Source organism: Calliopsis andreniformis, chromosome 8 (assembly GCF_051401765.1).
Source record: "Calliopsis andreniformis isolate RMS-2024a chromosome 8, iyCalAndr_principal, whole genome shotgun sequence".
NCBI classification, from domain to species: Eukaryota; Metazoa; Arthropoda; class Insecta; order Hymenoptera; family Andrenidae; genus Calliopsis; species Calliopsis andreniformis.
The window spans coordinates 5,779,020-5,804,845 of NC_135069.1; the positions used below are offsets into that span (position 1 = coordinate 5,779,020).

At 43.4% G+C, this 25,826-nt stretch overlaps 1 protein-coding gene across 1 annotated transcript in view; it reads right to left on the reverse strand.

The window, feature by feature from the left end:
- Positions 1–7,620, reverse strand: part of LOC143182349 (uncharacterized) — a 302,950-nt gene extending 295,330 nt beyond the window's left edge. The window contains exon 1 of the mRNA XM_076383302.1: positions 7,457–7,620. Within this exon, the coding sequence (XP_076239417.1) occupies positions 7,457–7,620 (164 nt within the window). The remainder of the gene's footprint in view (positions 1–7,456) is intronic.
- Positions 7,621–25,826: the final 18,206 nt, after the last annotated feature.

Consider the following 25,826-nt stretch of genomic DNA (forward strand, 5'->3'; position numbering starts at 1 on the left):
AGTGGCATGGGCAGACAAATCGATTTTTCTTTGCACGTTTCCTCCCTTTATCTCTTCCTGCGCTTCAGCTTAAGCAGAGACCAGCGGGTATTCGAATGAACTCGCTCAAAAAATGTGTACACCAGTGGTCCTCGGACGGACCGAGTGGCGCTTTGATCCTTTGACGGAAGAGGAACGAGAGCTCTGTCGAAAAACCTGGATACAAATTCCGTCTCGTTTGTCAGAGTATACTGTAATAAAGGCTGCCTGTCGATCGCCTCATTAACCAACAAACAAGCCGAACTTTTTCCAGTGGACGAAACGCAAGCGGTCAGTGTCTCGAAGTAGGAACCCATTGCCTGGAACAGTTTGCTCCAGTTTGCAGCCTCCTTCGTTCGGGACCAAAGCTGGCGACGTCGTTCATCTTTGTCCTCTGCCTCCATTTAGACCCCCTTCGGCTAATGCAGAATCGATGTTATCGATATTCGTTAATTAGCCCCCTCTTGGAGTTGATGGGGATCTAAGAGCTTAGGATGGACCTCTAAGTTTCCTTAACTTGAATTGGGGAAATTTGGAGCCTGGAAGAGCGAAGTAGATTTGCAAGGTGGGAGGAAAGTGTATCATGTTTTCGAAATTGGTTGGGTAATTATGCATTACCAAAACTGTTCATACTGTACGTATAGCAAAGAAACAGAAATTCCTAACTGTAGCTACAATTTGAAACACTATAAAGTATTCAGATTCATAAATATCTTTTCCAATATTCAAAAATTTAAATATTTCAATATTTAAATACTCACAGTATCAAGTATACCAATACTACCAAGTTAAAAATTTTATTAAAAATTTATCCACCATTTTACTACCTCAAATATAAAAAAATAGAATCACATACTTAAAAAAAGGGGATTAAGATTCTCAACACTCGTGAACGAAACTGCAAATCACTAGATATCAGAATATATCCCTAATGAGTACCAATTCCTCTCTTCAAGCACCCCATCCAAAATTCCATGATCTCTAAAATCCTGCCTCGCCAATCAAGGCCCCAGCCTATTTTCCCATTAACGATCTCACGAGAGGTGAAAAAAGAAGGTGCATAACGAGCAAGTTTGCGTTTCCGCGAAATTTCCGTGGCTTCCAAACACGGTTGGCGGCCAAGGTAGCTTTACGTTCGCCTTATAACGAGGCGGCTCGGAATAATTAAACGGCTGTTTTGGTCGCACGACCCGCGGCGTTCTGGCCCACGATGCCTCGCGCCGTGATTCCGATGCTCATCGACAATCCTTCGCGCACATGCAGCGCACGAAATACGCTCGCGACGCGATCTTCGCCGCACATTATACACAGTGTCTTGTATAATAACTGAGCAGTACTTAAGAAGCTAATTCTGCATCCAAAAGCAATGAAAAAAGTTTATACAGACATATGTTCTATTTGATCTTGTTCACGAGATGCAGCGAGTCTTGTGTTCTGACGATTACATAGTAGACTGCTGATCTTTATGCATTTATGAAAAATTTCAAAATGCAGAAAGGTGCAGAATCCATATATTATTTATGCCTGAAATCCAGACTAACCCAAGTACATTTTTTTCAAGATTAAGCTTTTTTTAAGCACATGTCAAATAGGGCATGTGCTCACATGAACTTTCTTCATTATTTTTAGATTCTGAATCAACCCCCAAAGTATTGCCCACTTATTACGCGACACCCAGTATCTAGGAACCAGGGGGTCTCCCGTTGCTCATTGGAACTATGCTAAATACCGCCTAATGAATACATACGGGCAGCCTCTCTCTTTGATACAAAGGCAGCAGTCGCTGCTTTACATAAAGCGCGGCCGAACTATTTGCCCTGTGGTCGACAGAATTTCAGCCCGTGCAAGGATCTAATGAACCTTTGGCTGGTCGTTCGCGGCCGCGCATCGGCGCTCGCGTGCTCTGACCAAAGGATCGAGCGCGCGTCGCTAATTAATTAAAATCCCCCGGCGAAAAATTCGCCAGGTCGCCGCTATTTTGGATAATTGGCCCGCTTCCCGCGATCATTGGGCTCCAAACTTTCCCCGAAAGTACCGCGCTCCGAGGAGCCGCTGGATTTCAACCGGGAGCCTCGTTCAATGGAGCTCGATCGGGTCCAGACAAGGGAGCTGGGACTCGTGCTATTTTCCGGGAACGAGAGCCACGAAGAAACTCGAAACCATGGGAATTGGGGAGGCGCTGATAGGTCTGAGAGGTAATTAGGGGGAAACGAATGGAATTTAAGCGATTTTTATCTCGACTGGGCGCTCATTATTCTGGCTATTATTTTTCGGTGCGTGATATGTACGAAAAGTGTATAAAAAAACATTTTCCATGGGCGATTTTAATATTTTTAGTACGTGAGTGTCCTCTGGTTGTTAGAGGAAAGAATGATGTAGAAGAGGGAATATTTTCTTGAGAATAATATGTGCAAGATTAGTTACTTTTATTTATTGGAATAAGGTTGAAATTGTCGATAAACCGTCATGTTGATTTTGCAACAAATTTTTCTTAAAAAAAATTGCAAATGCTCCCTATATATCCTTCTTTCCTCTAAGTTCTAATTAAGTGACTAATGGAACGAAATGGACTAAAACTCATTTCTATCAATAAAAAAAGAGCTCTCGTTAATTTTCCCTGAATAAAAAATGAGGTACCAATCCCAGAAACTTAATCTTTCCTCATGGACCCAACGATAAAATCGCGAGCTTATAGTAAATAAATACTGTATAAAATTCTTTAACGCTCAAGAAGTCCAAAAACCCTGTAAAACCAAGACTTAAGAGATATTCCCCCACACCTTTCCCCCGATCTTAAATTCCCTAACCTATAGAAGATGGTTGCGTCGGCAGACTGGAGCCTCTAATTAATCGAATGCAGATTCATCCGCGGCACATTAAAGTCGCGCGGGACACGCACCGAAATCACGCGAACGTGCCTAAGCCGCTTAAGGCCGCTCGCGCAACGACGAAAACCACTTTTCGAGATAACTTGTGGATCTCTAATCTCCCTCCTCGGTCTTTCCCCTTTTCGCCCGTCCCTTCTCTCGTTAGTCCAGCAGTCGCGGATTAAGAACCCCTCGCAGACCGTTCGTCGAATATTCACGCGAGAATCGCGACGAGGCGAGTTCAATGACGTTCACTTCCTTCTATTCGTAAAATCAAGAGTGTTTACTAAAATCGCTTATGTTACACTCTTCAACCCTTGGACACTATTCACATAGAAAGGACATCACTTTAGTGTCATCTTCAGATTTTGATGAAACTTGGTATACCAGTATTGCATCGAGGAAATATTAGACACGTATTTCTTTTTAGCTGTTGATATTCATGTGCAGGGGTGAATATTATCTTCAAAATTCAGATGGAAAATTACATTTTTGTAAAGAACCACGTAGTTTGTATATTCAACATTTTTTCTACCTCTATTATTTTCCACCCCGTCTTTGCAGGTGGTTTCCATCCTCTAAATATGCATATTAGTAGTTTAAAAAACACGTGTTTATTTATTTTTTTTTATTTATTTTTCCATGCTCTACTCGTATACCAAGTTTCATTTAAATCGGAAGCTGAAATTAAAGTGATGTCCTTTCTTAGATACTGATATAGTAGTTAACTCAGTCAGAAGGTTTTGAGGACTTAAGAATTTGAAAATTTGAATATTTGAATACATTGACTGTTTAAAAATTCGAATATATAAAACTTGAAAGTATAAATATTTGAGTACCTAGTAAAGATAAAAAAATGTAGCTAAAGGAGTAATTGAATAATTAAGTATTTGATTATTTAAAATTGAAAATCTACGTAGTCTACATAATGTGCATCCTCATCTCCACTCCTCGTATATTGCATACGTCTGGATAAATATTCTTTATTATTTAATTCAACTCCCACAAACCCTCTAACTTTTACTAACACATATCGCTGAAAACCTACAGCCTCCTATCGAAGCATAATAACATTCCCCCCATTCTACACGATACAACCGAATCAAATTACTCTTGCATTCGAACAGCATTAGTTACCCGAACAGAGCGGAAGGATTGAATAACTCATCAGTCTACCAAGCTTCTATGCCCTCCAATAAAGACGTCAGCAACAACCAGTAATACTTCTCCAAACGCAAACAAAAGTATGGAGATCATTGACTAGTCGTCGTTCGACAAGCAACGACACTTATCGCGCTCTAATGATGTATCCGCGTGTATCGTCGGCGGCACAAAAGCGGCGGCGATGCGTAGGCGGAGGAAAAGAGAATGAGCGCCGCGGAAATGGAGAGAGCGTAGGTTTCATTTCCAACCGTGGAAAAAACTCCAGCCGTTAAGTAATTAATTTCGCGGTGCCGCGGGAGAGACTCGTTAAAAATTTGAACAACCAGCCGACCATCGATCGCCACCGCCGCGATACCGACACACGCTGAATTACTGAATTTTTATTTCCCCTCCCGTCCACCCTCCCCTAGTAACAGTCCCAGCAGAGGCAAGTATCCGAGCGGCGCGGCGCGCGGGCACAATTAACCGACCCCTTCGTAATATTTTAAATATGCATAATCGCGAGGCTCGCATAGAAAAAGCTCGCGAATGGGCCGCCGGTGAAATTCAAGCGGCGTCGACGCCGATCAAGGGCTCGCGTCTCGCCGCGATAAGCGTCGAGCCAATTTGCGCGGCGTCGGGAGTTATCGCGATCGTTAAGCCAGCTGAGAGCGCGGGGATCTTGTCCTAGAGACGTTTCAAGTCGCAGACACGGTAGGAGGGAATATAGGACGTCTGGGAAATGAATTCGTCGGTTGCTCAACGGACACTCAGTTAAGTCCTCTACGTGGCTTGAATCGGGGAGGAAACAGAAGCTGCATGCTAAGTGCTTCGCCAGTGCTTTATGTGCTTTATGTGCTTTGCTGGCGCGAGTTTTGTGGAGAGGTGTTTCGGAGTGGACTTAGAGGACGATGGTAATGGCTGCTTTTTTGGTTAATGTTGTTAACGATTAACTGCTCTTGTGGTGTCCTGCACAATCATAGGAATTATACAAGATGACCCATTTGAAGTTTTGCATGTAATTATCACCTAAACTATAGCTCGTTTAAAAAAATGTTTTAAATAGAACGTCCACGTGGAGAAAAATTGTGACCATTAAGATAGCTCCTCCGAGACAAGGTGAGTTTTATTTGAAGTATTTTTTCAAACTAGATATAGTGTAGGAGATGTGCGAAACTTCAAATGGGTCATCCTGTATATATTAGCTGATAGTTTTCTTTACTACTGACAGATTGGTTTTTCAGTGTCCAAGTAAGCTTCTTTTAAGTCACATTGGTTCGTGTATCACTTTGCAACTAGTGTTATCGATTATTATTTGTGAAATGTATTGATAATAAAATTTGGAAAAATATTGCACTCGGAACAGTTAAGGGTTAATATTTGTTAAAGCAGGGTAAAGTCTCTCTGAAGTTCAAACAGAGTTTGGCAAGAATTAAAATTCAGAAAATTGAAACAAGTATACAGAATATTCGACAATAGGTACCAGAAATTTTATGGAATAATTATACCTGTTAAAATAAAATAAAAATTGCGTGAAGTGTCTGTCTGAACTGAGACTTATTCTACTTCCAACATGTACTAGTTAGAGCAGACATATTGAAGTCAGTAGAATAAGTCCTACGCTTCTAAGTCAGGCACAGCGAATTCAGTAGAATAAGTCCCGTCTCTAGTCAGACACATTATCGGGCGAATTTTAGGTTTCGCCTCAGTACTTGACAACTCTGAAACGAAGCTTCACACAATTTTGTTATTCATGAACATCTTTTTATTTGAACACATAGAATTGCTTTCTTAAATTTCTGACACCTGTTGTCCAAAACCATACATAAAAAGACAAGTTTGAATATTAAAAAGTTTGAGAGTTCAATATTTGAGCGTCTAAAATTTCCAATGGTAAATTCAAGTTTGAACATCCCCGAGCAACTACGAGAATAAAAGCTACCCTAAAATCTTGTTCCAGTGAAATTCAGAGTGTGGTCGAAGTAGATTGGCCGAAGAGATCAGCAAAGTGGCTCTCGTTAAACCAACGTTTCGCGAACTTTAATCAGGCGGCCAGAACCCCACGTGTTTCGCCAGGGCGTACTTAATGAAGCCTATCCTGGCTCTAGTGGCTGATAGAACCGGAAACCCGCGCGAAATCCCCTAAACCGCAAAGATAAAGTCGCAGGTCCCATCTAAAGATAGAGTTGAGTCACTTTGCTATTTAGTAACACAGAGAAAAATGCTATTTATTTCGCTATAAAACTTTCTCGTTACCCTCCTACTACGATAATTGTTCCCTTTGTCGGTAAACTGAGATTCTCGACTCGTCTTAGAATCTGAAACTTACTGTTAGAAGCTGACAGGCTCAAACACCGTAACCAAACGTTTCCACAATCGCACGTTTAATGTAATTAAACGGGTACAGAATTCCAAGCTATCTCCCACCTCGAAACTACGCGAAACAGTCTATATGTATAGCTGAGAACATCTTGGAATTGGACGGGGGAGTGACCGGCAGGGTCTAGGCAAACTTTGATCAGTTGAGACCAAACTCCGCGCGCCTAATCCCACTTACTTAATAGCGTCTGTCCCGTTACGTTCGATGTGGAATCGCATTCGAATGCTACATCATCAACTAAAATGTTGCAAAGGGGGCTGACGCGAATATCGCAGCTTCTAACTACCAAAAGTCGGGATACATATATGCGCTGATAGTTGCTGGAGCCATGACGGCTTTAAGCACGCTGTTGTCTGTGATATAGTTCGTACAGTTCGAAGCAGTTTCACTTTGAGATTGAACTATTGACTAGTATGCAGAATCTGAGAAATGGTTGAGCTTGCGCTGGGATTTACTCAATGCAGTAGAAAATTTGGTAAATAGGTCGCTTTAGAAGTTGAGCTTTAGTTATTTGATGGTTAAAGCATACACATAAAACAAAGTTCGTACAGATTTTGTTTTAACAAAATTAAAGGATCACTAATTTTGGACTGAGAAATTAACAATATTTGAGCTGCTGTCATTGTGTGAAAAAAAGTCATACTGAACCTAAGCTCACTTTAAAGGACAAAGCTTCCACTTTTTCGCTCATGAATTGAACTTTTCCAAAGATTAAGAAAGAGAAAGTCTTTTTTACCCGAATCTTTTGCAAATACAAACTACTGTCAGGGACCTAATACATTTTTCCAGATCTCGTTTTGCACTAGATTTCAAATTTGATGTCTCTCGTTTTCAACGAGACTTCAAACATTGACCTATGATATTTTCTCCGAGTTACATAACTTTTTAGAAAACAGGAAAGAGACATTCTTATAACATCTCTCGTTTCTGTTTCCCAAAAATTTACATAACTTTGTTATATAAGATCGTGTGTAGCCTCATTACATATCCATATCGATCCACAAAATACAATTCCACAAAGTAGCTACGAATAACACAATTCACTCACTTCTGCTGGTTGTTGTTGGCAGTGGGCATGGGGGTTGGCACCCTCGGCGGCGGGACCGGTATCGCTTTTCTTCTTCCTCCACCTGTTTGATGTATGGTCGGGGTAACGCGTCCGGTCGGTGCTATCCGCCCAGCGGTTCGAGGCCTCTCTGTCCGCACGTCCATGTCGTTTCTGCGAATCATAGAAAACGTCGCATGGTTAGACCTCCACGAGACCAATCCCCCTGTCGCGATCCTCTCCCCCTTTTGGCCCGATTTTCCCTCGCAATTTTCTCCTCTCCCTATGCACGATCCCTCCGCGAAAGAGAGGGCGAGGAGCCAGCTAGAAACTGCGACGTGGAAGCGAGCCGCGTAAAAGGCAGTCGACAAAAAAAACGAAATTATTACGAGACGCATTAGTAAGCGGGACATAAAAGTGGCATTTTCTCTTGTGTCCGCGAGGCCAGGCAGACATCACAGGGATTGCGGTGAACTTCGAAAGAACGATCCCGAAAGTAGCGTGCAGAGCGTGTGCATAGAAGGATAGAGGGAAAGGGGATGGAAGAATCGCGGAGACAGAAATAAAATCCTGCTCGCTTCCCAGCCACATTGTTTACACGGGCTTTTGTAAAACGACATTCGATCGTTTCGACGTTCGCGAATATCCCTCTTAGAGGAACGAGGCCAGCCGATAATTGACCAGCGATGGGGCCACCGATTGTGCCACATTCGTGCGTGGTATTCCCGTTAGTTTCATAATCGTCGTTTTATGTAGCAAATGTATCGTTAGTTTTTCGCCTCTGCCCCCTTTTCTCTCTGTTTTCGTTCACGTCTGCGACAATGTGGACTGGTCCAATTATTTTCGTCGTTTCGCCATGCTAGAGCTGGCACGCTGGCGAACGTGTGCTACTAATTAAGCGCGTGTTCCGCTAATTTAGCGGATAAAAACGATAGGAGCTGGCGCTCGCGCGAGAAGATCGAGATCTGCGTGTCGACGCGTGCACAGGGAACGTACGTGTAACATTTGCGTAACGGAATTTCAATTAATGATTCGCGCTCGTCAGGCTCGCTGCGAGCTGTTTCAATGGTCGCTTTCAGGCCGCGCTGCCACTAAAGTGACGGCAGACCCTTTCACCCCCCGCGATCTCCTTCAGCCATTCTTTCGCTGACTGCTCCTTTGCGCGATGTGGCGCGTTTCCTCTGATTGGAGCTGTTTCTTTACTTTTTTTTTTTAGTGGATGGTCGAATACGATATCTACAGCCTACGTGGTATGAATTGAATGGATGAAATTTTAATGGTGGAACTTGGAGGTTTCGATTTCTATTGGTAACCCACTTATAATACAGTAATGGGATTCGACATAAACGCTACGATGTCTAATGGTAGAGAAGAATAGTATTATTAATGCTGTTAGTAATATTATAAACATGTTCTGCGTTGAGAATACATTTTCCTTTGATAATATTTCTATGGGAAAGGTTTGCTTCGTTCAAGAGTAAATTTTTTCGATTTTAATTAATATATCTATGTTACTCAAGACAATTACTATGTCCAATGCCAATAGAGTTTCATGTTTCTAAAGGTTTGCATATTTTGCGAATTTTTATTGCACGAAACTAGAGATTAAATGGTTCTAATTTTAATTAAGATGATCGACTGTAATAAGTAAAATCTACAGTGATACACGATCGCGAAGGAGAAATAGTTTGTATAATATAAAACTGTATTCTAAAATAATAATTATATGCCACGATGATTAATCAAAATGTCAAGATTGATTGAATTCACATTTCGTCGAATTATTTCATGCAAAATTAAATACTGAAATATTGATATCTACTGCTTCAAGCAATCATAAAATTATATTGAACAGTATTATTTAAATTTATCACGTTGAAATTATGCATAATAGCAACCTGTGTGCGAGAAATTCTCAGAACAAGAATAATGTTAATACTTATTCCACTTATATATATAATACAAAATTAAAATTCCATGATTGATTGAATTTGCACTTTTTCGTATTATTCAACGCGAAATTAAATGTCAGAATATTGATATTGCTATATGACAGCACATAAAAGTATATTTGATAATAATGTTTAACTGTGATACAAATAAATATGATACGTGAAAAATAATCAATATCAGAAATTCACAAACCTACTAGACTGTAATTTCACTCATTATTTATATGCTGAATATACAAAGCAAAATGTAAAGGTTTATTTAATTCTCACTTCTTCACATTACTGCGTGTGAATTTACGTGACTCTGAACTTACATGCTGTCATGCAAAATTATTATTTAATGATAAAAATCGTGAGCATTACCATGTAGTATACGTGAAAAATGTCGCATGCGCGTCTCCCTGCTTTACAACCTTCCTTCATGGCACAATATTCGAAGTTTTCACAAGAAAACACAAAAAATTGAAACACTGATTCTATGTAAATCGAATTTGAATTAAATAACAAAGAATTAAATATTTATTATATGAAAAAAGAAACAAAATTCGAGAGCTCATCTTGACGCGCAAACGAGCGAGACGCAAGAGGCAGAAACGCAATCGGACATGCGCAATGGCGTCACGTGACAACGAGCATGCGCAGTAGCGTTACGCGACTACGAGCATGCGCCGCGGTAGTCACGTGATTATAGTTCAAATTCAAGTATCTGTAGTCGCTTCAAATATCATAATATACTTTTAAATTCAGTCATTTAATTTGTTTCTCTATTAATTGCAGAATTATATATAATAAAGTCTGATATTTTACTTGAGAAAGTCAAGATTATCCTGAAATTCTATGCAACATGATATGCATAAAAATTAAATTCATCTATTCATGCTATGTTGAAGAAAGCATCATTTTCTAATGCTTTATTTAAATATTAATATAGTAGCTCTCCTAATAATTGTTGTCTCACTGTTAAAGACCTATGCTAATAGCACTATGTTCTTCACAAGCCTAATTATTGGTATTGCACATCACCTAATATGATAAAAACGAAATTATGCATTTACTAAATTCATAAAGCAACTGAACTCGATAATCAATTAATGAATCTTAATAAATAACAAAATAACAATAATAATATAACTCTAAAATTATTATATAAGTGAAACTTAACTTTAATATTCAACTAAATCATGATTTCAATATCTATTTTCCTCGTATTATTAACTGTCAACATCTTCCGCCTCCTTAGCCGCTTGCAACGCGGAGAAAAACCTTTGCAGAAGTTCGAGCAAGCTCGCACTTCTTCTGGTAGAGCGAATCAGGCTGCGGAACCGGTGAATTTCGAAGAATGGATCCCAGAAGAGGGCACAAGTATCCGTCACGCCGCTTGCCTCTTCAAGGAGTTGCCCTTTTCGAGCCGTCTTCAGCGCGGGCCTCATCCATCGTTTCGCGATACATTATGTTTCGCCGAACGCATGCACGACTTTTTGCACGGCGAGAAGCCCCGCAAGTGCGCAACGCGCAACTTCAACCCTTTTCTTGCTCGTCTTCTCTCCTCGAGGATCTTTTGAAGCCTCGCGATTACGATTCACGGCTGAGAAGATACGCGAGTACCATTCGAACGTCCCTTTCTCCTATTGGTGTTTTCGTTTGAACCCTGCCAACCTGGGGAGCTACCCTCCCTGAAAATCTGGCTACAGTTCCTGGATATTCTAAGAGACAGTTTACTGACTTCGCCTCGAAGAGGATGGATTCATGTTTGATAGAAAATTAGGAATTAGGAAAGTATGCCTTTCGTATTGTTATGCTGTGAAGAAGGAAAGGATGGAGTTCTCTAGAGAAACAATCCCTCGTCTTCTTGATGACTCGAAGTTTATAAGAATAGGTCTCAGACAGACAAATATTCGACTCAGTTTCTGGATATAGGGCGGAGATAGGGTTGAGTCAGGCTCTGTTGCTTATAACATGTATGTTGGAAACATGTGTTTTGTTGTATGTAAATTGAGAGACACGAAAGAAGCTTCACTGTATGTGAGGTATTATTGAATGAACTTGTCAAACAAAAACTGAATCAGAAGAGAGGGTCGTGTGCTCCCCTTCCGCCAATTAGATAGCGATGAACTTTCTAAACGGACTCAGGACAAATCTTGTTCTTTGAATTAGTGTCACAGCAATGGTACGAAAGGAAGTTCACATCCTCGTTGCTCAACAGACACGCGCTCGCCAACAGGATATTCAATTCATCGTCGAACTAATTCTCTTGTCGTGTGCCACGATTGCCTCGATTCTAGCACTTCAATTACCATTGGTTACATTCTGTTTGACACACGATGCTTAATCGTAAGTAGGTCTCCCTGTTGTTCCAATTACTTAGTAACTTATTGTTCATTTCGAAAAAGAAATGGATTTCTGGTTGAGATCATTTAAATCTCAGATACAGATATGAAGAAAATCTGTAGATATGTTAATCATATGACGTTTACGTAAATATTCGCAGTCTATTAATACAGATCATCAGCACAGACTTCAGAAAGGGTAAGGACCCTTATTGCAACCATCAAATTTCGATCCTCGACACAGGCAATTCACCCGTCACATCAGTCAAATCAGCGGACCTCCTCTGCCTCCGACACGCTTCGATGAACTGTGCTCCGTGCGCACAATGAGCTCATTAAGCTTCAATACGATTCAATAATGTAGGACAATACGATTCTCTTTTGGACCTTTTCGAAACAGGCAGCATTCTCCTCCTCTCAAAACGCAACGTGCATTGCCTCATTATTAGCTGATTGTTATATTCACCCTATCTTCAAATTATTTAGAGCAAACCAGTTTCACTTCAGTAGGACGTTCAGATTGGGCTACCAGAATGTCAGCTGATCTCATATACGTACATATTTCTGTATAGAAATTCGCCAGTGAGCTGTGAATCTCCAATGAATAGAACTAGAATTATTCGAAAGCTTCAATACTTTAATATTTTATAATTAAATGTTCAGATGTTAGAAATAAATTTCGAATAGTGCAGCATGTGAATATTACTCAAATATTTGGGTGTTTCGATGCTACTGTATTTGAATATCACAAATTACTGAAATTACCTATGATATCATATGTTTATATAATACTATGTATTTCGCTTCCAAAAGCTCCATTTCTGATTAAAGTCACAGAAGAATTTAGTTCGAAGCATTGCGAGATCATTTGGCAGTCGATGCCTCCGTTTAAAGTTTGATGAGCACACAACAGGCCAGACATAAGCTGCCTACGCTTCAGTTTTAATTCCAAAGCACGGAATTAGGTACAATCACAGGAACGCGTACAAGTATCCAGTATCAGCTCCACCAGCAAGCCAATACAATACCATCAAAAGTGAAATCATGCTCGCAAGCATCCTCTCTGACCTCCCAGAAAATGACCCCGCGATGACCGCTGCCCGGTGAAATCGCGGCAATCCACCAGCTATCGGTTTTAATCACCGACGTCTGTCTCGCGCGGCTGCGTCGATGGCTCGTTTGAAACCGAGCCGAGCGCGGTGGAACCCGAGCCGCTCGAAAGGAACTTTCACCCCTTCGGAACGTTTCGGCGTAAACAGAAACAGGATCGTCGGGCGAGAGAAGCCTCGCAGCGATCCCACCCCTGTCCAGGGGGAGGAAGAGCTCGACAATCGAAGCAAGAGGAGGACACGACTCGCGCGTGCAATCTCCGCGGCGCAACATTGTTGTCGCAGATGCTTCGCTCGTACAAAGAATAAATGGAGGAGCAGGATGCTGTTGGGTACGGATCATTATTTCTCGACGTACAGCGCGGCGACGACCGGGGACGTCGGGAAGACAATGCGCGTAGGCAAGTTGGTTAAAATATGCAGCCCCCGGCGTGCGTGGATTGGCGCGTTTTGTGTGCCTCCGCGCGCGAGCCCTCGCGTACCTCTGCGCGTGTGCGCTCGCAAATAAACGGGGACGCGTGCACGGGGACGTGTACACACAGGTGAAAGAAGAGAAAGAAAAAAGAAATCCTGTCGCTGGTCGACGAGACGAGGGCTCGATGAGGGAGGGAGGGTCAGAGGACAAGGAAGATGGGGAGCACGCGAGGGTGGCGAGAACAAACTCCTGCTCCGCGGCGGGGACAATGGGGGCATCTGCTTAGCAAATTGCGAAAAATAATCACGTTTGCCCAGGATCCGTGTACCCGTGCAGCCATCTCGAAACCCGTTGTGTCCCCTAACACAATAACACCTACTCGAGGGCCGACAAACGCGGGGCGCCTCTGGAAATGGATAAAGGAGGATACACTTGTGCAGACGCCGAGGGGGTGGCGGCGGGGGTCGAGAAAAATGAAGCGACGTATTCCAGTGTATCGCGGGAAACAATGTATCGCGTACAGAGTACGAAAGTTCGTGCTCGTACATCCATCCTGTTCGTGACAAGGCGGCCCCACACCCTCCGAGCACAGGATACGCCGTCTCTGACGCGTTCTTCACCCTCCGTTCTCGTCGATGAAGTATCGCGCCTTCTTCCCAAGCCGACTCGATCGTTCCGAGAATCCATTTCCGCTGCGGTAATTATTTTTACGGTGTATTAAGTCGGCGAGAAAGTTGCGCGTTATTCAAATTATGGAAATCGGGCAGCTCGTACTCAGCGAACGTGCTTCCGCTCACGCAGAGCACTTCTGGGGACGATCGTCTCTGTGCGGATTTATGGAGAAGCTTGGAAACCGTGGCGAGAACTGGTGCGATTATTTTTTTTAAATATTGTGGAGTGCAGTTTTGTGGTTGTTGATCGAGAGTGATCGTCCTCTTCAGAGAAGCTGCTAAATGCTCTGGGGGTTGATGTGAGTGTGTATGTGGGGTGAGGGTATTGCTTGGGTGGTTGAGGTTTTGGAGAAGATACAGTGGTCGAAGGTAACGAGAGAGAATTTGGGAGGAAATATTTGGAATATGAGGAAAATGGTGAAGAGGGGTTAATTAGTAGAGAGGAAAGAATTAGCGAATCAGCGAATAATAAGATATTTTAATATTCGAGAATTTTGAGATTTCTAATTTTGAACAGTTGAATATATGAGGGTATCTAAAAATCGTGTCATGGATATATGAATATTTAAGAATTTGAAAGTTAGAACATTTGAAAGTCTTTAAATTTGAAGCTTTGAAACTTCAAAAATTTATTTATTCTCAAAGCTCTACAAATCATGATTCAAAAATAATCTGTGCAAAGAAAGTGCACCTTTCCAATCAACCACAAACATGTCGAAAATAAAAAAATCTACTGCACTAGTTGTCAACATGTTAATCGTACATAGTAACGATGCCATCTATGTCATGTTCGTACCAAGCTGTTGGCAGTATTTATTGTTCGCCGAGAACGTGAACCAGGTTAGAAAGATATGAACCAACAAAAAATATATCTCGTCCGCGAACCCAGTAACAGAAACAGTCGAAAATTTATCGGTGATATTTTGTGCTGGTGCAGCACCGTCGATCTGTCGATTCCTATTAATCATCGATGCAGCGGCGGAATGCACGCGAGAGTTCCTCGTGGCATGCCTCGTGGCATGGTCAGCAGATGCGATCAGCCCTTTAAGTTCCCACGGATATCGCGTGTCCAAATGTAACACACGCGATAACGATCCTTTGAAGATCATATGATCGCATTACAAGGCACAGTGCCACGCAACTGGCGCCTAGGGTGATAGAAATAACACTGGACACTCGAAAGAGCAATTGTGATAGAAGAAAGGCAACTCAATTGAATATTATGAAAGGTCTATACAAGGATATATAATCTAAGTACTCTAATAGAATGTTTAATTTCAAACTTTCAGTTTCTAAATTAAAATTCTTGAAAAAATAACACCTGTTGTGCAGGCCTTGTTGCATAACTTGTCCCTGCACAGATGGGAGCGTCCCGCAATTAAACTACACTGATTACACATTTTCCAAATAGTACCAATGGATTACTGTCACGTCAAAGTATTGATTAACATTATAGAACCACGGTAAACACATTACGACAATGTTTGCCTTGGCGTATGTGATTTAATCAGTGTTTGTTTAAATCTACAAACGATCCCATGTATCACTTTCATAGGGAACGGGAAGGGCAGGCGGAGTTTATAAATTCGGGACAAATTAGTTTATCTTTGGGCGGTGTTTAGTAGTCAGTCACTAAAAAGCAGCCGGGCCACCCAGCGTGGAAGGTTATGCTAAAAATACAGCCCGTTTCTCATCGCGACACCCTTCTGCGCCGTCGCGCCTCTTTCTCTTCCCTTCCGTCGCTTTTTCAAAAACCCAGCGCGCTTAAAATCGCGGAACGGAGTCAGGACAAACACCCATATATTATAGGCACATATTCATATTATCCTCCCTTATCTCCTTTTACAGTTTCTATATTTACCTATCCCCTTTTTAATTTATTTTTCGTGCCATTGTTTCTACAGTAGACAGTAATACCTACGCAAGCGTAGAGAATTTTAAAATTTTAATGAGTTTCATATTTTAGTGTCAGAAAAATAACTTACAATATTTATTACTTACAATGCATAAATAAAATGTAGTTAGTTTTTAAAACTCGGTTAATACAATCCTCATAACTCTTCCTATTTTTCTATCCTCCCCATTGCAACCCCTATCTCCTTAGCCTAATAACTTCATTTATTCTTGTCTGCTTATTCCTATGTCCTAATCCTCCCCATTTCTCTCCCAAGTCCCTTCTAACTGCCTGTGTCCTGTGCAATTCCTCCATCCCCAATCTCTCCCCTTTCCCTCTGGTCAAAAATTTCTTTCACACATCCTCTCTCTCACCCCTTGATCCACGAGTCCCAGAGCGTCCATATATTTTAAATCCACATTACTCGACGAGCTTCGAGCTTTTTCGCAACATTCGCTCAGGAAACGGAATTTTTGCGCATCCACCGCGCCCTCCCCGATTAATTTTCAATAAAGTTACATGCTCCGTTGCCAGCGCGACGAATTTCGAGATCGGCTTTCGGTGAATTTTTTACGCAAATAACCGACGCGCGGGTGCGGACCAGCGAGACGCCCGCGGCGGGAAAAAGCTACGTACACGCAGTAACGATGGGAAACGCAAGGCAAAGGAGTAATTCACCAGCAGCGGGGGAAAAAAAGTTACTCTCTCGCCGGTATGTGTCGCTCGTATTTTTTTCACGGAAATTTCCTCCTTTTGCTTTCGACGGCTGCAGGCAGCGCGAAACTATGGCAGCTCGGGGAACGCGAGCAGCGGCTCGTGGGCTGAAACACCCCTGGTCAGGCTGGATTTCAACGTCGTCGAATAAACATTTTAATAAACGACCGCAGAGAGAAATCGTGGAGCGATGGGAAAAGGTTGCGTTCCTGGGATCGCGACCATCTCGATATTCCGCTGCTAGAACCATTCTAGTGGATGCAGGAATGGCTGGAAGATACTCGGACTCTTTCTGAGTAAAATACATAAATAGATTTTATGTATATTTTATGTATATTTTCTATGTAGGATGAATCACGCAATTGTATCACCTGAATCTCCTTGTAAACTATTTTTTGAATGAGAAAATGTTGAAAAGGAAACTTGGTTGGTATGAAGAGTTCTAGAATAATTTCTCTGCAAAGAAAGAGTTATTTAATTTCATAATTCTTAGGCACCCTTTTCTCTGAATTTAATTTCAACTTCAGAACCCTCTCACATCCAATAGTGTAATTCCTCCCTTTGATCGTATCAGCACAAAGGTCGCCGATTAATCCCACTACTCCCACGATAGTTTCCACTCGCCTCTAACTCAAGCCGGAAGAAAACAAACGAAGACCTCGTAAGCTCGAGGGAACCGCGACACTCGTCACAGATGTTCACACGCTGATATCATAGGCTAACGTGATCCCCGATCGATCAGGATCTCGTTGCTTCTTTCATTGGCCACTTGTTCGACTCGGTTCTTATCCATTAGCGAAGACGTCGTGGAGTATCTAAACACGGCGATCATGATTGATACTGTTTACAGGGTTGGGGCGACTGTCGTAAATTCTCGGCGAGGATTCCGCGTAGGATCGAGACACAAAGAGGAATCGATCCGAGCAGTCTGTTCGAGGCACGGGGCCACGATAAGTGGGACATATGGCAGGCAAATACGAGCGAAGCAAAAACAAATAGGTGTCCTCCTTCCCCAGCTCCATCCTTTTGGCCCCCCTTTAACGACGCGGTCGCAGTACACGCGACAATGGCGGGGTTAATGAAAGACGTAGGTGCTAGTTATGGATGCCATAACTCAACTGATGGGGCGTCGTTACACCGCCGAAATCAGCTTGGAGGACCCCTTCCCCTGGTTTGTGTACGCCTGTGTGACTTCTGACTCAGCCGATTGGGGTCCACGGGGCGGGGGCGCGAAAAATGGGGAACGGGGGTGGCCAGGCACAAAGGCGAGGAGGCATCTCTGGTTCGAGAGCAGGAAGAATCGCTAATCGCATGGGCTGCGTCGCCCGTGGCCATGTACACTCGAATAATGAAAAATGGCGCACCAGGGCGAACCAATGGAAATGTTTGCGCCCTTTCACGTTCAATGCTGATTGTTCTGAGATTCTGTTCACAGCCCTTTCGATTTGTCTGCATGGGTTGAGGAAGAATGGAGGAATAATATGCGGCCTCTGAGACACTTGACTGCATTGGGGAATTGTTCTTGGATTCGTGGAATTTGTTCTGGAAATTTTACGTTATAGTAAGACTTCTATTAATCGGGTTATGATTAGCCATGATCATTGATGTCAAGATTGTCGATTATTCGGTACTACCTTGGCTGAAACTCAAAGGTACACTGATTTAATAATAGTCTGTAGTAAAGAGGAATGTTAGAGATTAACAGGGTGTTTTAATTTTGCCTGTGGTGGTAAGGTGATTAATTGAGATTTTACTAAATATGAGGAATCATAACTGAAGACTACTATTCTTCTTCAAACATTGAAGGTTTGAATATTTCGTAGTATATTATTCACTGTCTTTGCTCCAAATAATAAACGACCTAGCAAAGGTAACTGAAAATTTGCATAAGTACTTAAGTACTTAAAAATCTGAAGATTTCCGCACTGTTGAGTTCCTGAAGAAGCCAACGCGCCCTGAAGACTGAAGTTCAGCAGGGCAAATTGAAGAAGAGTATGCAAACTTCTGTAGCAACATAATAACGATAAAGACTCTTGGACCCTTTTGATCCCACCCCATTTCCTTCATCGCCACGTCTTGAGATCGAGCAATTAATCTGCATTCACGGGAAAAAAGCGGGTGCCTCTGGCATTTAGGAGTCGCGTAAGATATCGCGCAGCGAGCATCTTAATTTAATTAATTAACGGTACGCCGGAAGTAGGCAGGTTTCTTCTTCAACTTCTCCTTTGTTATGTACCTCGCGGCCCCGCCCCCTGAGAAGTCTCGCTGCAATTCCTGCTAATGAAGACCCACGCGTTCTGAAGCTCAAACAATAAACACAGTACCACTTAACTCAAAGCACGCAACAGACACCAGCCCTCCAACCCCCTGTCGCTGTCTTCCGCCGTTGAAGGCCGCCCCCGTCGCAAGAAAGGCAACCCCTGCGCGGGCTAGTCTGATGAATCTAGGCACAAAGGCAGAGACAAGCGCCTCCGTTTTTCCGTTTCGCCTACCTTTTATAATATATTTCGCCGACGCTCGTTTCGACGTCGAGCGCCGTCTTCGCGACCAAGACACAACGCTCGCTTAAACGTCTCTGACACGAGCAACATGCTTCTTCCGGCTTATCCAAGCACGTTCTCGTTAAAAGCTCGACTTAATTAGAAAGCTCATAGGCTAGTGAGCATCTTTAAGGAGTGTCTCTAAGTGTAACGCATTGCACCCAGTTTTGAAAAAAATCAGAGGTCCTACGCAGACATCAAGAGAAGAAGAGACATATTAAGACCTTAAAATAGGAGACAAGACGTTTTGAAAAGTCGTTGTAGTAAGATACTTCAGTGTTTAGGTACTCCAATGTTTACGAACCCCTAAATTCAAGCACCTCAAAATTTAGATACTCCAGTGCTGAAGTATACCGATGTTTAAATACTCTAATACTGAGGTACACTAATGTTTAAGTACTCCAATATTTCAGTACTTCAACATTCAAGTATCCCTATAGTTAGGTACCTAAAAATTTATGTGACCTAACATTTGGATATTACAATATTCAGGTACTTATATAACATCTTTAATAACTTTCACACAGTAGAATATTAAAGGATTTTCTTGTGCCATTAACATCACCAATATCGTATTTTTAAAGATTTCCATCTGTGATAATAAAGTGTATCAAGTGAACCTAAGTATTTTGATTTCAGTAGGCAGCAGCTCCAGAGAATAAACGATTCGGTCGCGTCACGGGATACCAATCTCGCGTGTTTCTCGGTTGTCGAGTGAGAGAAGACTGATCAAAAGGAGGGAATTAAAAAAACAAGCTGTTGAAGCTTCTCAACAGGTTCCACAGAGCCAGATCATGGACTTCTTCAGGAACGTCTAATCGCATTTCTGTCAGCCCTCGACCATTAAACCGAGCGAGTTCCCTCCTGACATTGCCAGCGCGCATGTGCCAGCTTAACTCGTTTGCCCCTTGCTCAGTTACTTTCTTTATCTACGTCCGTGAATCAGGCGCGAACTCGCATGCTGCTCCCCTCGTCTTTGGCGGTATCGAGTGCCTCGTAATTGCTCTATCAAAAGGGACTAACCGTACCTCCGCGTCTTCCTTTCGTGACGGTCGCTGCCTCGCCACGCGTGTAGAACGATCTGGAGCATGGGCGCCAATTATTTGCACCTCGTGTTCACGGTCATTAAAGTCTCCTATCAAGGCGTCGAAGGAGGAACATTGTTTCTTAATCGGGGATTGGGCGATTAATATCTTGAACACGGTGGATACTTCACTGTGGTATCAGTTAGTTGAGAAGCATTAGTTTACAAATTAGTAAGTGCATATCTCTGAATAATAAAAGAGTTTTACATCAGGGGGAAATATTTTAGTACCCAGTTTTATGGATATCTAAAAACAAAGGTATTGATTGAAATACGACATAGTAGATTCTTTGCATTCATCGCTACTTGACAAAATTATTTTTCCACTAATCTGATTAATACCATGTTAGATTCAATCCAATTACACTCCAATTAAGTTTCAATTCCATTCTACCCCTAGTTGCATCTCTATCCCATTGTACCAGGAAGTGTAGCATATCCTAACCATTGTACTGACAAAAATAGAAGCTCTTTCACAACCCTCCCATAGCAATCTCCACGCGCTACCCATCCACCACCGTGGACATTTTCTGGTGGCTGCACCATAGAAAGAGGACCTTACATCGATTATCGATCGCCTCACGGATATTGAGCGCCTGAACAGCGCTGCCCACTGACATCAGACTGCCACGGGCCCCCGCTCTGCATTTAATCATCGTGTCGCCCATTACCTCATCGCGTTATGACTCCATCGTCGGCTGCGAATCGCGTGCACACACGCGTGTACACGAGGCTGCTCACATAAATTTCACGTAGACGTGTTCATGCTCAACGAGGATCGCTCAAGCGCGTCCTACAATGTAGCGTCTTCGTCTTTCCGGTCCCAAAGAAAGCGTATATTGAGAGATAAATTGGGGATAATTTAATCTCGACTGCTCCATACCGAGTCGCGTAACTCATTTGCGAGCTACTTGGATGCACTCCTTCCGCTGGAAATGAGTGCTAATTTATGTCCCGCGTGAACAGCGTTCCTTCGTTGCATGATTGATCCACTAATGGTTCAAAGAGATTGGCGTCTAGCGATAAGCTTGTGCTTAACAAAGGAACGTTAAAAGGAAATTACATTCGTTAAGAATGTTAATATTCTACGACGAGGTAGTCCAGAAATTTCTTGTTTGAAACTAGCTTGGAGAGGTTCGAAATTTTGCTCTGTGATTTGATGCAATAGTTGCCAGGTTCAATTAATTTGTATTTCAGATGAAATCCTGGCAAGGAGTTGTTTTGGATAAAAAATTGGTGTCAAGTATTTTTGTGAGAGACAGACTTCAAGACAAGGCTGTCACTTCGAGATATGAACCTCTGCAATCTAAATCCTCAAAGTCCCGTCACTTCAGAAGACACCAGAAAAAGAGCACTCGACTCGCGTGAAATTCACGAAGAGCGTTCCAAGTTCAGCGAGAATCCCTGTGTCCCATGCAATATTGTTCCGGAATTAGCCACGCTCCAGGAGCTCCGGACGCAGTCCAACAGAAATCTGTCTGGCCATCTGGCAGGTATTATTAGATAGATGCCAAGGGCATCCTGGGGCTAATCAAGAGGATCTACTATTTGATTAACCAATAACGGTGCAGGATATGCAGGCGAGGCTGCCCGCCGAATGCAGACACTCTCACTCCCTCTGTGCAATCCCGTGGCTGCAGCTGTGCAGGCGTCCCGATCCTGACGCAGCCTGGAAAAATCGGTAGAGTCGAGGGAGACGGTATATACGCGAGGCGAATGAAAAACTCTTGCTCTGGCGCGGATTACCTCGGGAAGGCAAACGGACTGGGGAAAGGTTATAACCGATGACGATCGGTGAACCCGCGAGTGTACCACGATTATTTTCCTTCGTTAGATATTAACTCCGAAATAATCCAGGATAAGTGGGAAATACCCCCTCGATTCCCCGCGCTGACTGAAAAGTAATAAAACTGGATTACGCGGCGAATCCTCGGAGCCCTTCGTGAGCGGAATCTCGTCCCTTCCAGGAGAGCGGGAAAATGGATTTTATGGCTGCGTTGGGGGAGGAGAGGGCTGACTCGCTGACTGACTGACTGATATCGAACCCCCTATCGATCAGAGGACCACGTGCACGCGACTCCAGTCGCAGTAATAATAAACAGTTTATCTGTCTGTCGAGTCTAAGCGGATTATCGGTGCTCCCCCTTTCCTGTAACGCGAGACGACCGATAGGCAAGACGCGACCCTTATCTGTTATCATCGCCTCCCTTCCCCTCTCGTTCGTCTTTCTCTCTGTGGCGTCCTTCCTTCTCTGGCTTCTTCTGCCACTGTAGTCTCCCCTCGCCTTTGCGAATACATGCGTCACGTAGCGACGACACGCACGATTCCTGAATATTCATAAGAGACACCTCGACACCCTTGTAGGCTCCAATCAATGATAACCACGAGCCTCCTTTCTGTTTGTTGGACCGAGTGGGAGACGGCGAAATGACGAATCTATCGTTGACAATGCTGGTGTGTTTCTAAGGAGAGTCTTGGAGGCTTAGGTATTCCTCCCTGCAGGTGGACTGGTCATTCAGCGAAGACTAATTGTAAGATTGTAAAGAAGGAGTTTGTGATAGTGTTTTATTTGGCTATTATTATTGAAATTGAGGTGTTCTTTGATATTTGTTGCTATAGGTAGGTTCAGCGCATCATTAACGAGGATGCTTAGAGCTTTGAGCGATGAGAATATTCCCATTTCTGAGCAAATGATTTCTTTCAGCATCCACCATTCCTCCTTTTTGCCTAAAAAACACTCGAACACTAAAATGTTCAAGCAGCTACTATCATACTAAAATTCCATCGTTTAACAAAAAATAAGACTTTATATAATAGTGTCCCTGTTCCCCTAACAGTAATCCCTTGAATTTAAAAATCACGAAGGTGCTAGATCGTCGAATCAATTTCCCCGAAGAAATCCACCAGCAGAACCAAAGTGCCCCATGGCTAGTATAATCATACAGGAACGAAGAAAGTCGTCGGTGTCGTGATTACCAATGAGAAAAATCTCATGGTCGACGGGATCATCGCTAACAGCGCGAGGGCGAGCGAACAGGGTGGAAATTCGCGATTAAAATCCCAGCGGTGGCATTACGATGGAAACGGGAAGAGGAACGAGGTTCGAGGGTTGGACTCATGTGTTCGAACGTCGGTCGCGTTTAAACCTCGATCTGCATTTAAATTGGCCCTTATGCCGATTCCGCGGGCGCTGTCGTGTTTTCCTACGCGTCGCGAGTTCGACCGTTTTGTTGTCGTTCCACCCTCTACAGCCTCTTCTAAGCCCCACCGATACCCTCGATACCCTTGCCCATTTCCTTAGGCTTAATTAATTATTCATTTATTCGTGGCTCACATCAAACCAGACGCGGTCGAAACTCGCGGCGATGCGTTTAATTAATAATATTTGAACAAGAGGCGGAAACAGAGCCGAAAGGGCAGTAAATTTCAGCGGGAGGATTCGACCGTGGAAATCTTTCGCAAATTAACGACAGGGAGTGTTATAATACGAGAAACTGCATAATTAATCGTCGCTGGCAGAAAACGGGCGATAACGTGTGCCCTTTAATGAAGAGAATTCGTTTTGTTCGAGGGCGTTCGCGAAGCCAAAAATCCCGCGGCCGTCAGCAGCGTGGCCAGTGAGCGGGCTATTTAATTGAATGAATATTTCCAGGCTCGCCTTGTCTCGACCTCCCTCCTTTATTCGCGAGAAAGGAGGAGTTCCGGTTATTGTTGCGCTCGAGTGCATCGTCGAGCATCGAGGCAAGCTCACCGAACAAAGGAGCAAAATTAATAAATATAAATCGCGCTCGAAGAAACGGGCCTCGACGACATCCGATCCTGCCCTACATCCGTCTCTCCTCGAGCCTCTTCTACATTCATAAATTGAAATTCTTCTCGCGGAAGAGCCGCCCGCTCGAGCTGACGCTCAAATGGATCGTTAAGAAGTTCAACTTTAGAGATCGTCGCTTTTCAAGCCGTATACACTCGCCGAGATAAATTACTCGGCATTTCTTTCAAAGCGGCCTCGTTAACCTAGTCGCGAGACAAATTGCTTGGTCAAAGAGTATACGCGCCTGGGAAGTGAATGTTTAAGCTTTCAAGTATTTATGTATCGACGCGAGTGCTACTGATACGCAATTGCGGCAGAAAGTGGAGGAAATCTGGGTAGCATTAGGAGCAGAGGAGTTTTAATTTGAGGAGCACTGTGAAATGAGGAAATTTTGCTGGGAAAACTTTTTCGAGTAGCATGACGTTATTACTGATTAAAAATCTGAAGTCTGATCTTGAAGACTGATCTTGAAAGCTTTGAAATCTTTAAAAAATCTTTGCAATAATGTGAACAATTTTGTTAATCGAATGGGTGAGTTCAAGAACAGTAGTACGACTCCAAAATTAGCCATCTTCAAGTAGTCTCAAATATATAATTGAACCCCAGCGTCAAAGTGTATTAAATTATACAAAATATAAGGAGATTTAATCCTCATCTACTAAGCCAAAAACTCAGACTGATTAGTAACAGGACGTACGTCGTTCTCTTTACTGCAACAGAGACATGTCCAACCCATTCACACAAAACCCTCCAAATAACAACACTCTCCAGTCTTGATTACCGGAGTCAAGAATCGTTATCATCGCTCTCGTCACCAGCAAGAACCACTCGACGAGCATATCAACCTATGAGCAAGCTGGAAAGGATGAAGAGCAAGCTACAAGGTGACAAGAACTTAAATCTCGCGACTGATGGGACAGCGGGTGGGATGGTCCCCGATGATTACAGAGATCAAAGCAAGCAATCACTAAACAAGGAGACCGCAGGAGCACGAGGGTAGGAAGTAGGAACAGCGTCCCCCTTCCACGCCTGCCTCGTCTGGCCTGTCGGTCAGCCAAACGTTAACCTGGATCTGCCATGTGACACTGGCTCATCACCATAGTCGCTGGGCCGTTGTTCCACCATCGTCGCCAGTGTCGGCGTCGTCCTAGCGTGCTCGCAAAGCTCCCTTCGACGCAGTTCAAGTGCACCCTTGAGACGCTACGTAACTGCGCCGAGAGTTCTTCCGCGCCTTTTCCACTCCCTGCCCCTGGCTGCGTTCACCCCGTCTTCCCGTGCTCCATATTCCCGCTCAGCGCTCCTGTCGGAGGTGAAAGGGTCTGAAAACTGGCGACGTCTTCCTGGGCGAGTTTCTTTCAAACGCGAATAGAGGATCCCACGCAACGAAGATTCACCCTGAGCGATCTTTGTCAAACAGAATAGCGTCTAGAATGGGTTTTCCAGGCGGACCGAGGTCGCGCGAGGTCGTCGGGGCAAGAAGGTCGCGCAACGAGGCGAATCCAGCAGAAGCAGCGTCGCGACGTATCGCGACGTTTTAATTGGCTGAAAGTCACGGCGTTCGGGCAAAGACATCCTAGTCGTTCCCGTGACTTCAAATGTCTCGTGAAGAGGCGGCGTTTGATCAAAGCTGGGAAATAAGCGTCTTCTCGGATTTTCCTTCGGCTCGGGCGGGGAACGCGCAAAGAAGGAATGAACGTAACGAAGGAGAGCCGCGGGAAACTCAAGAAGAGTAAAAGGGTACGGGCTGCAGTGAATAACGAGGAAATCAGAGGGAGAGAAAATACGAGCGGCATCCGCTGGTGGGCGGAAAAGTTGAGGCATAACGAATATAAACAGTGGGAGATAAATTCCGAGAA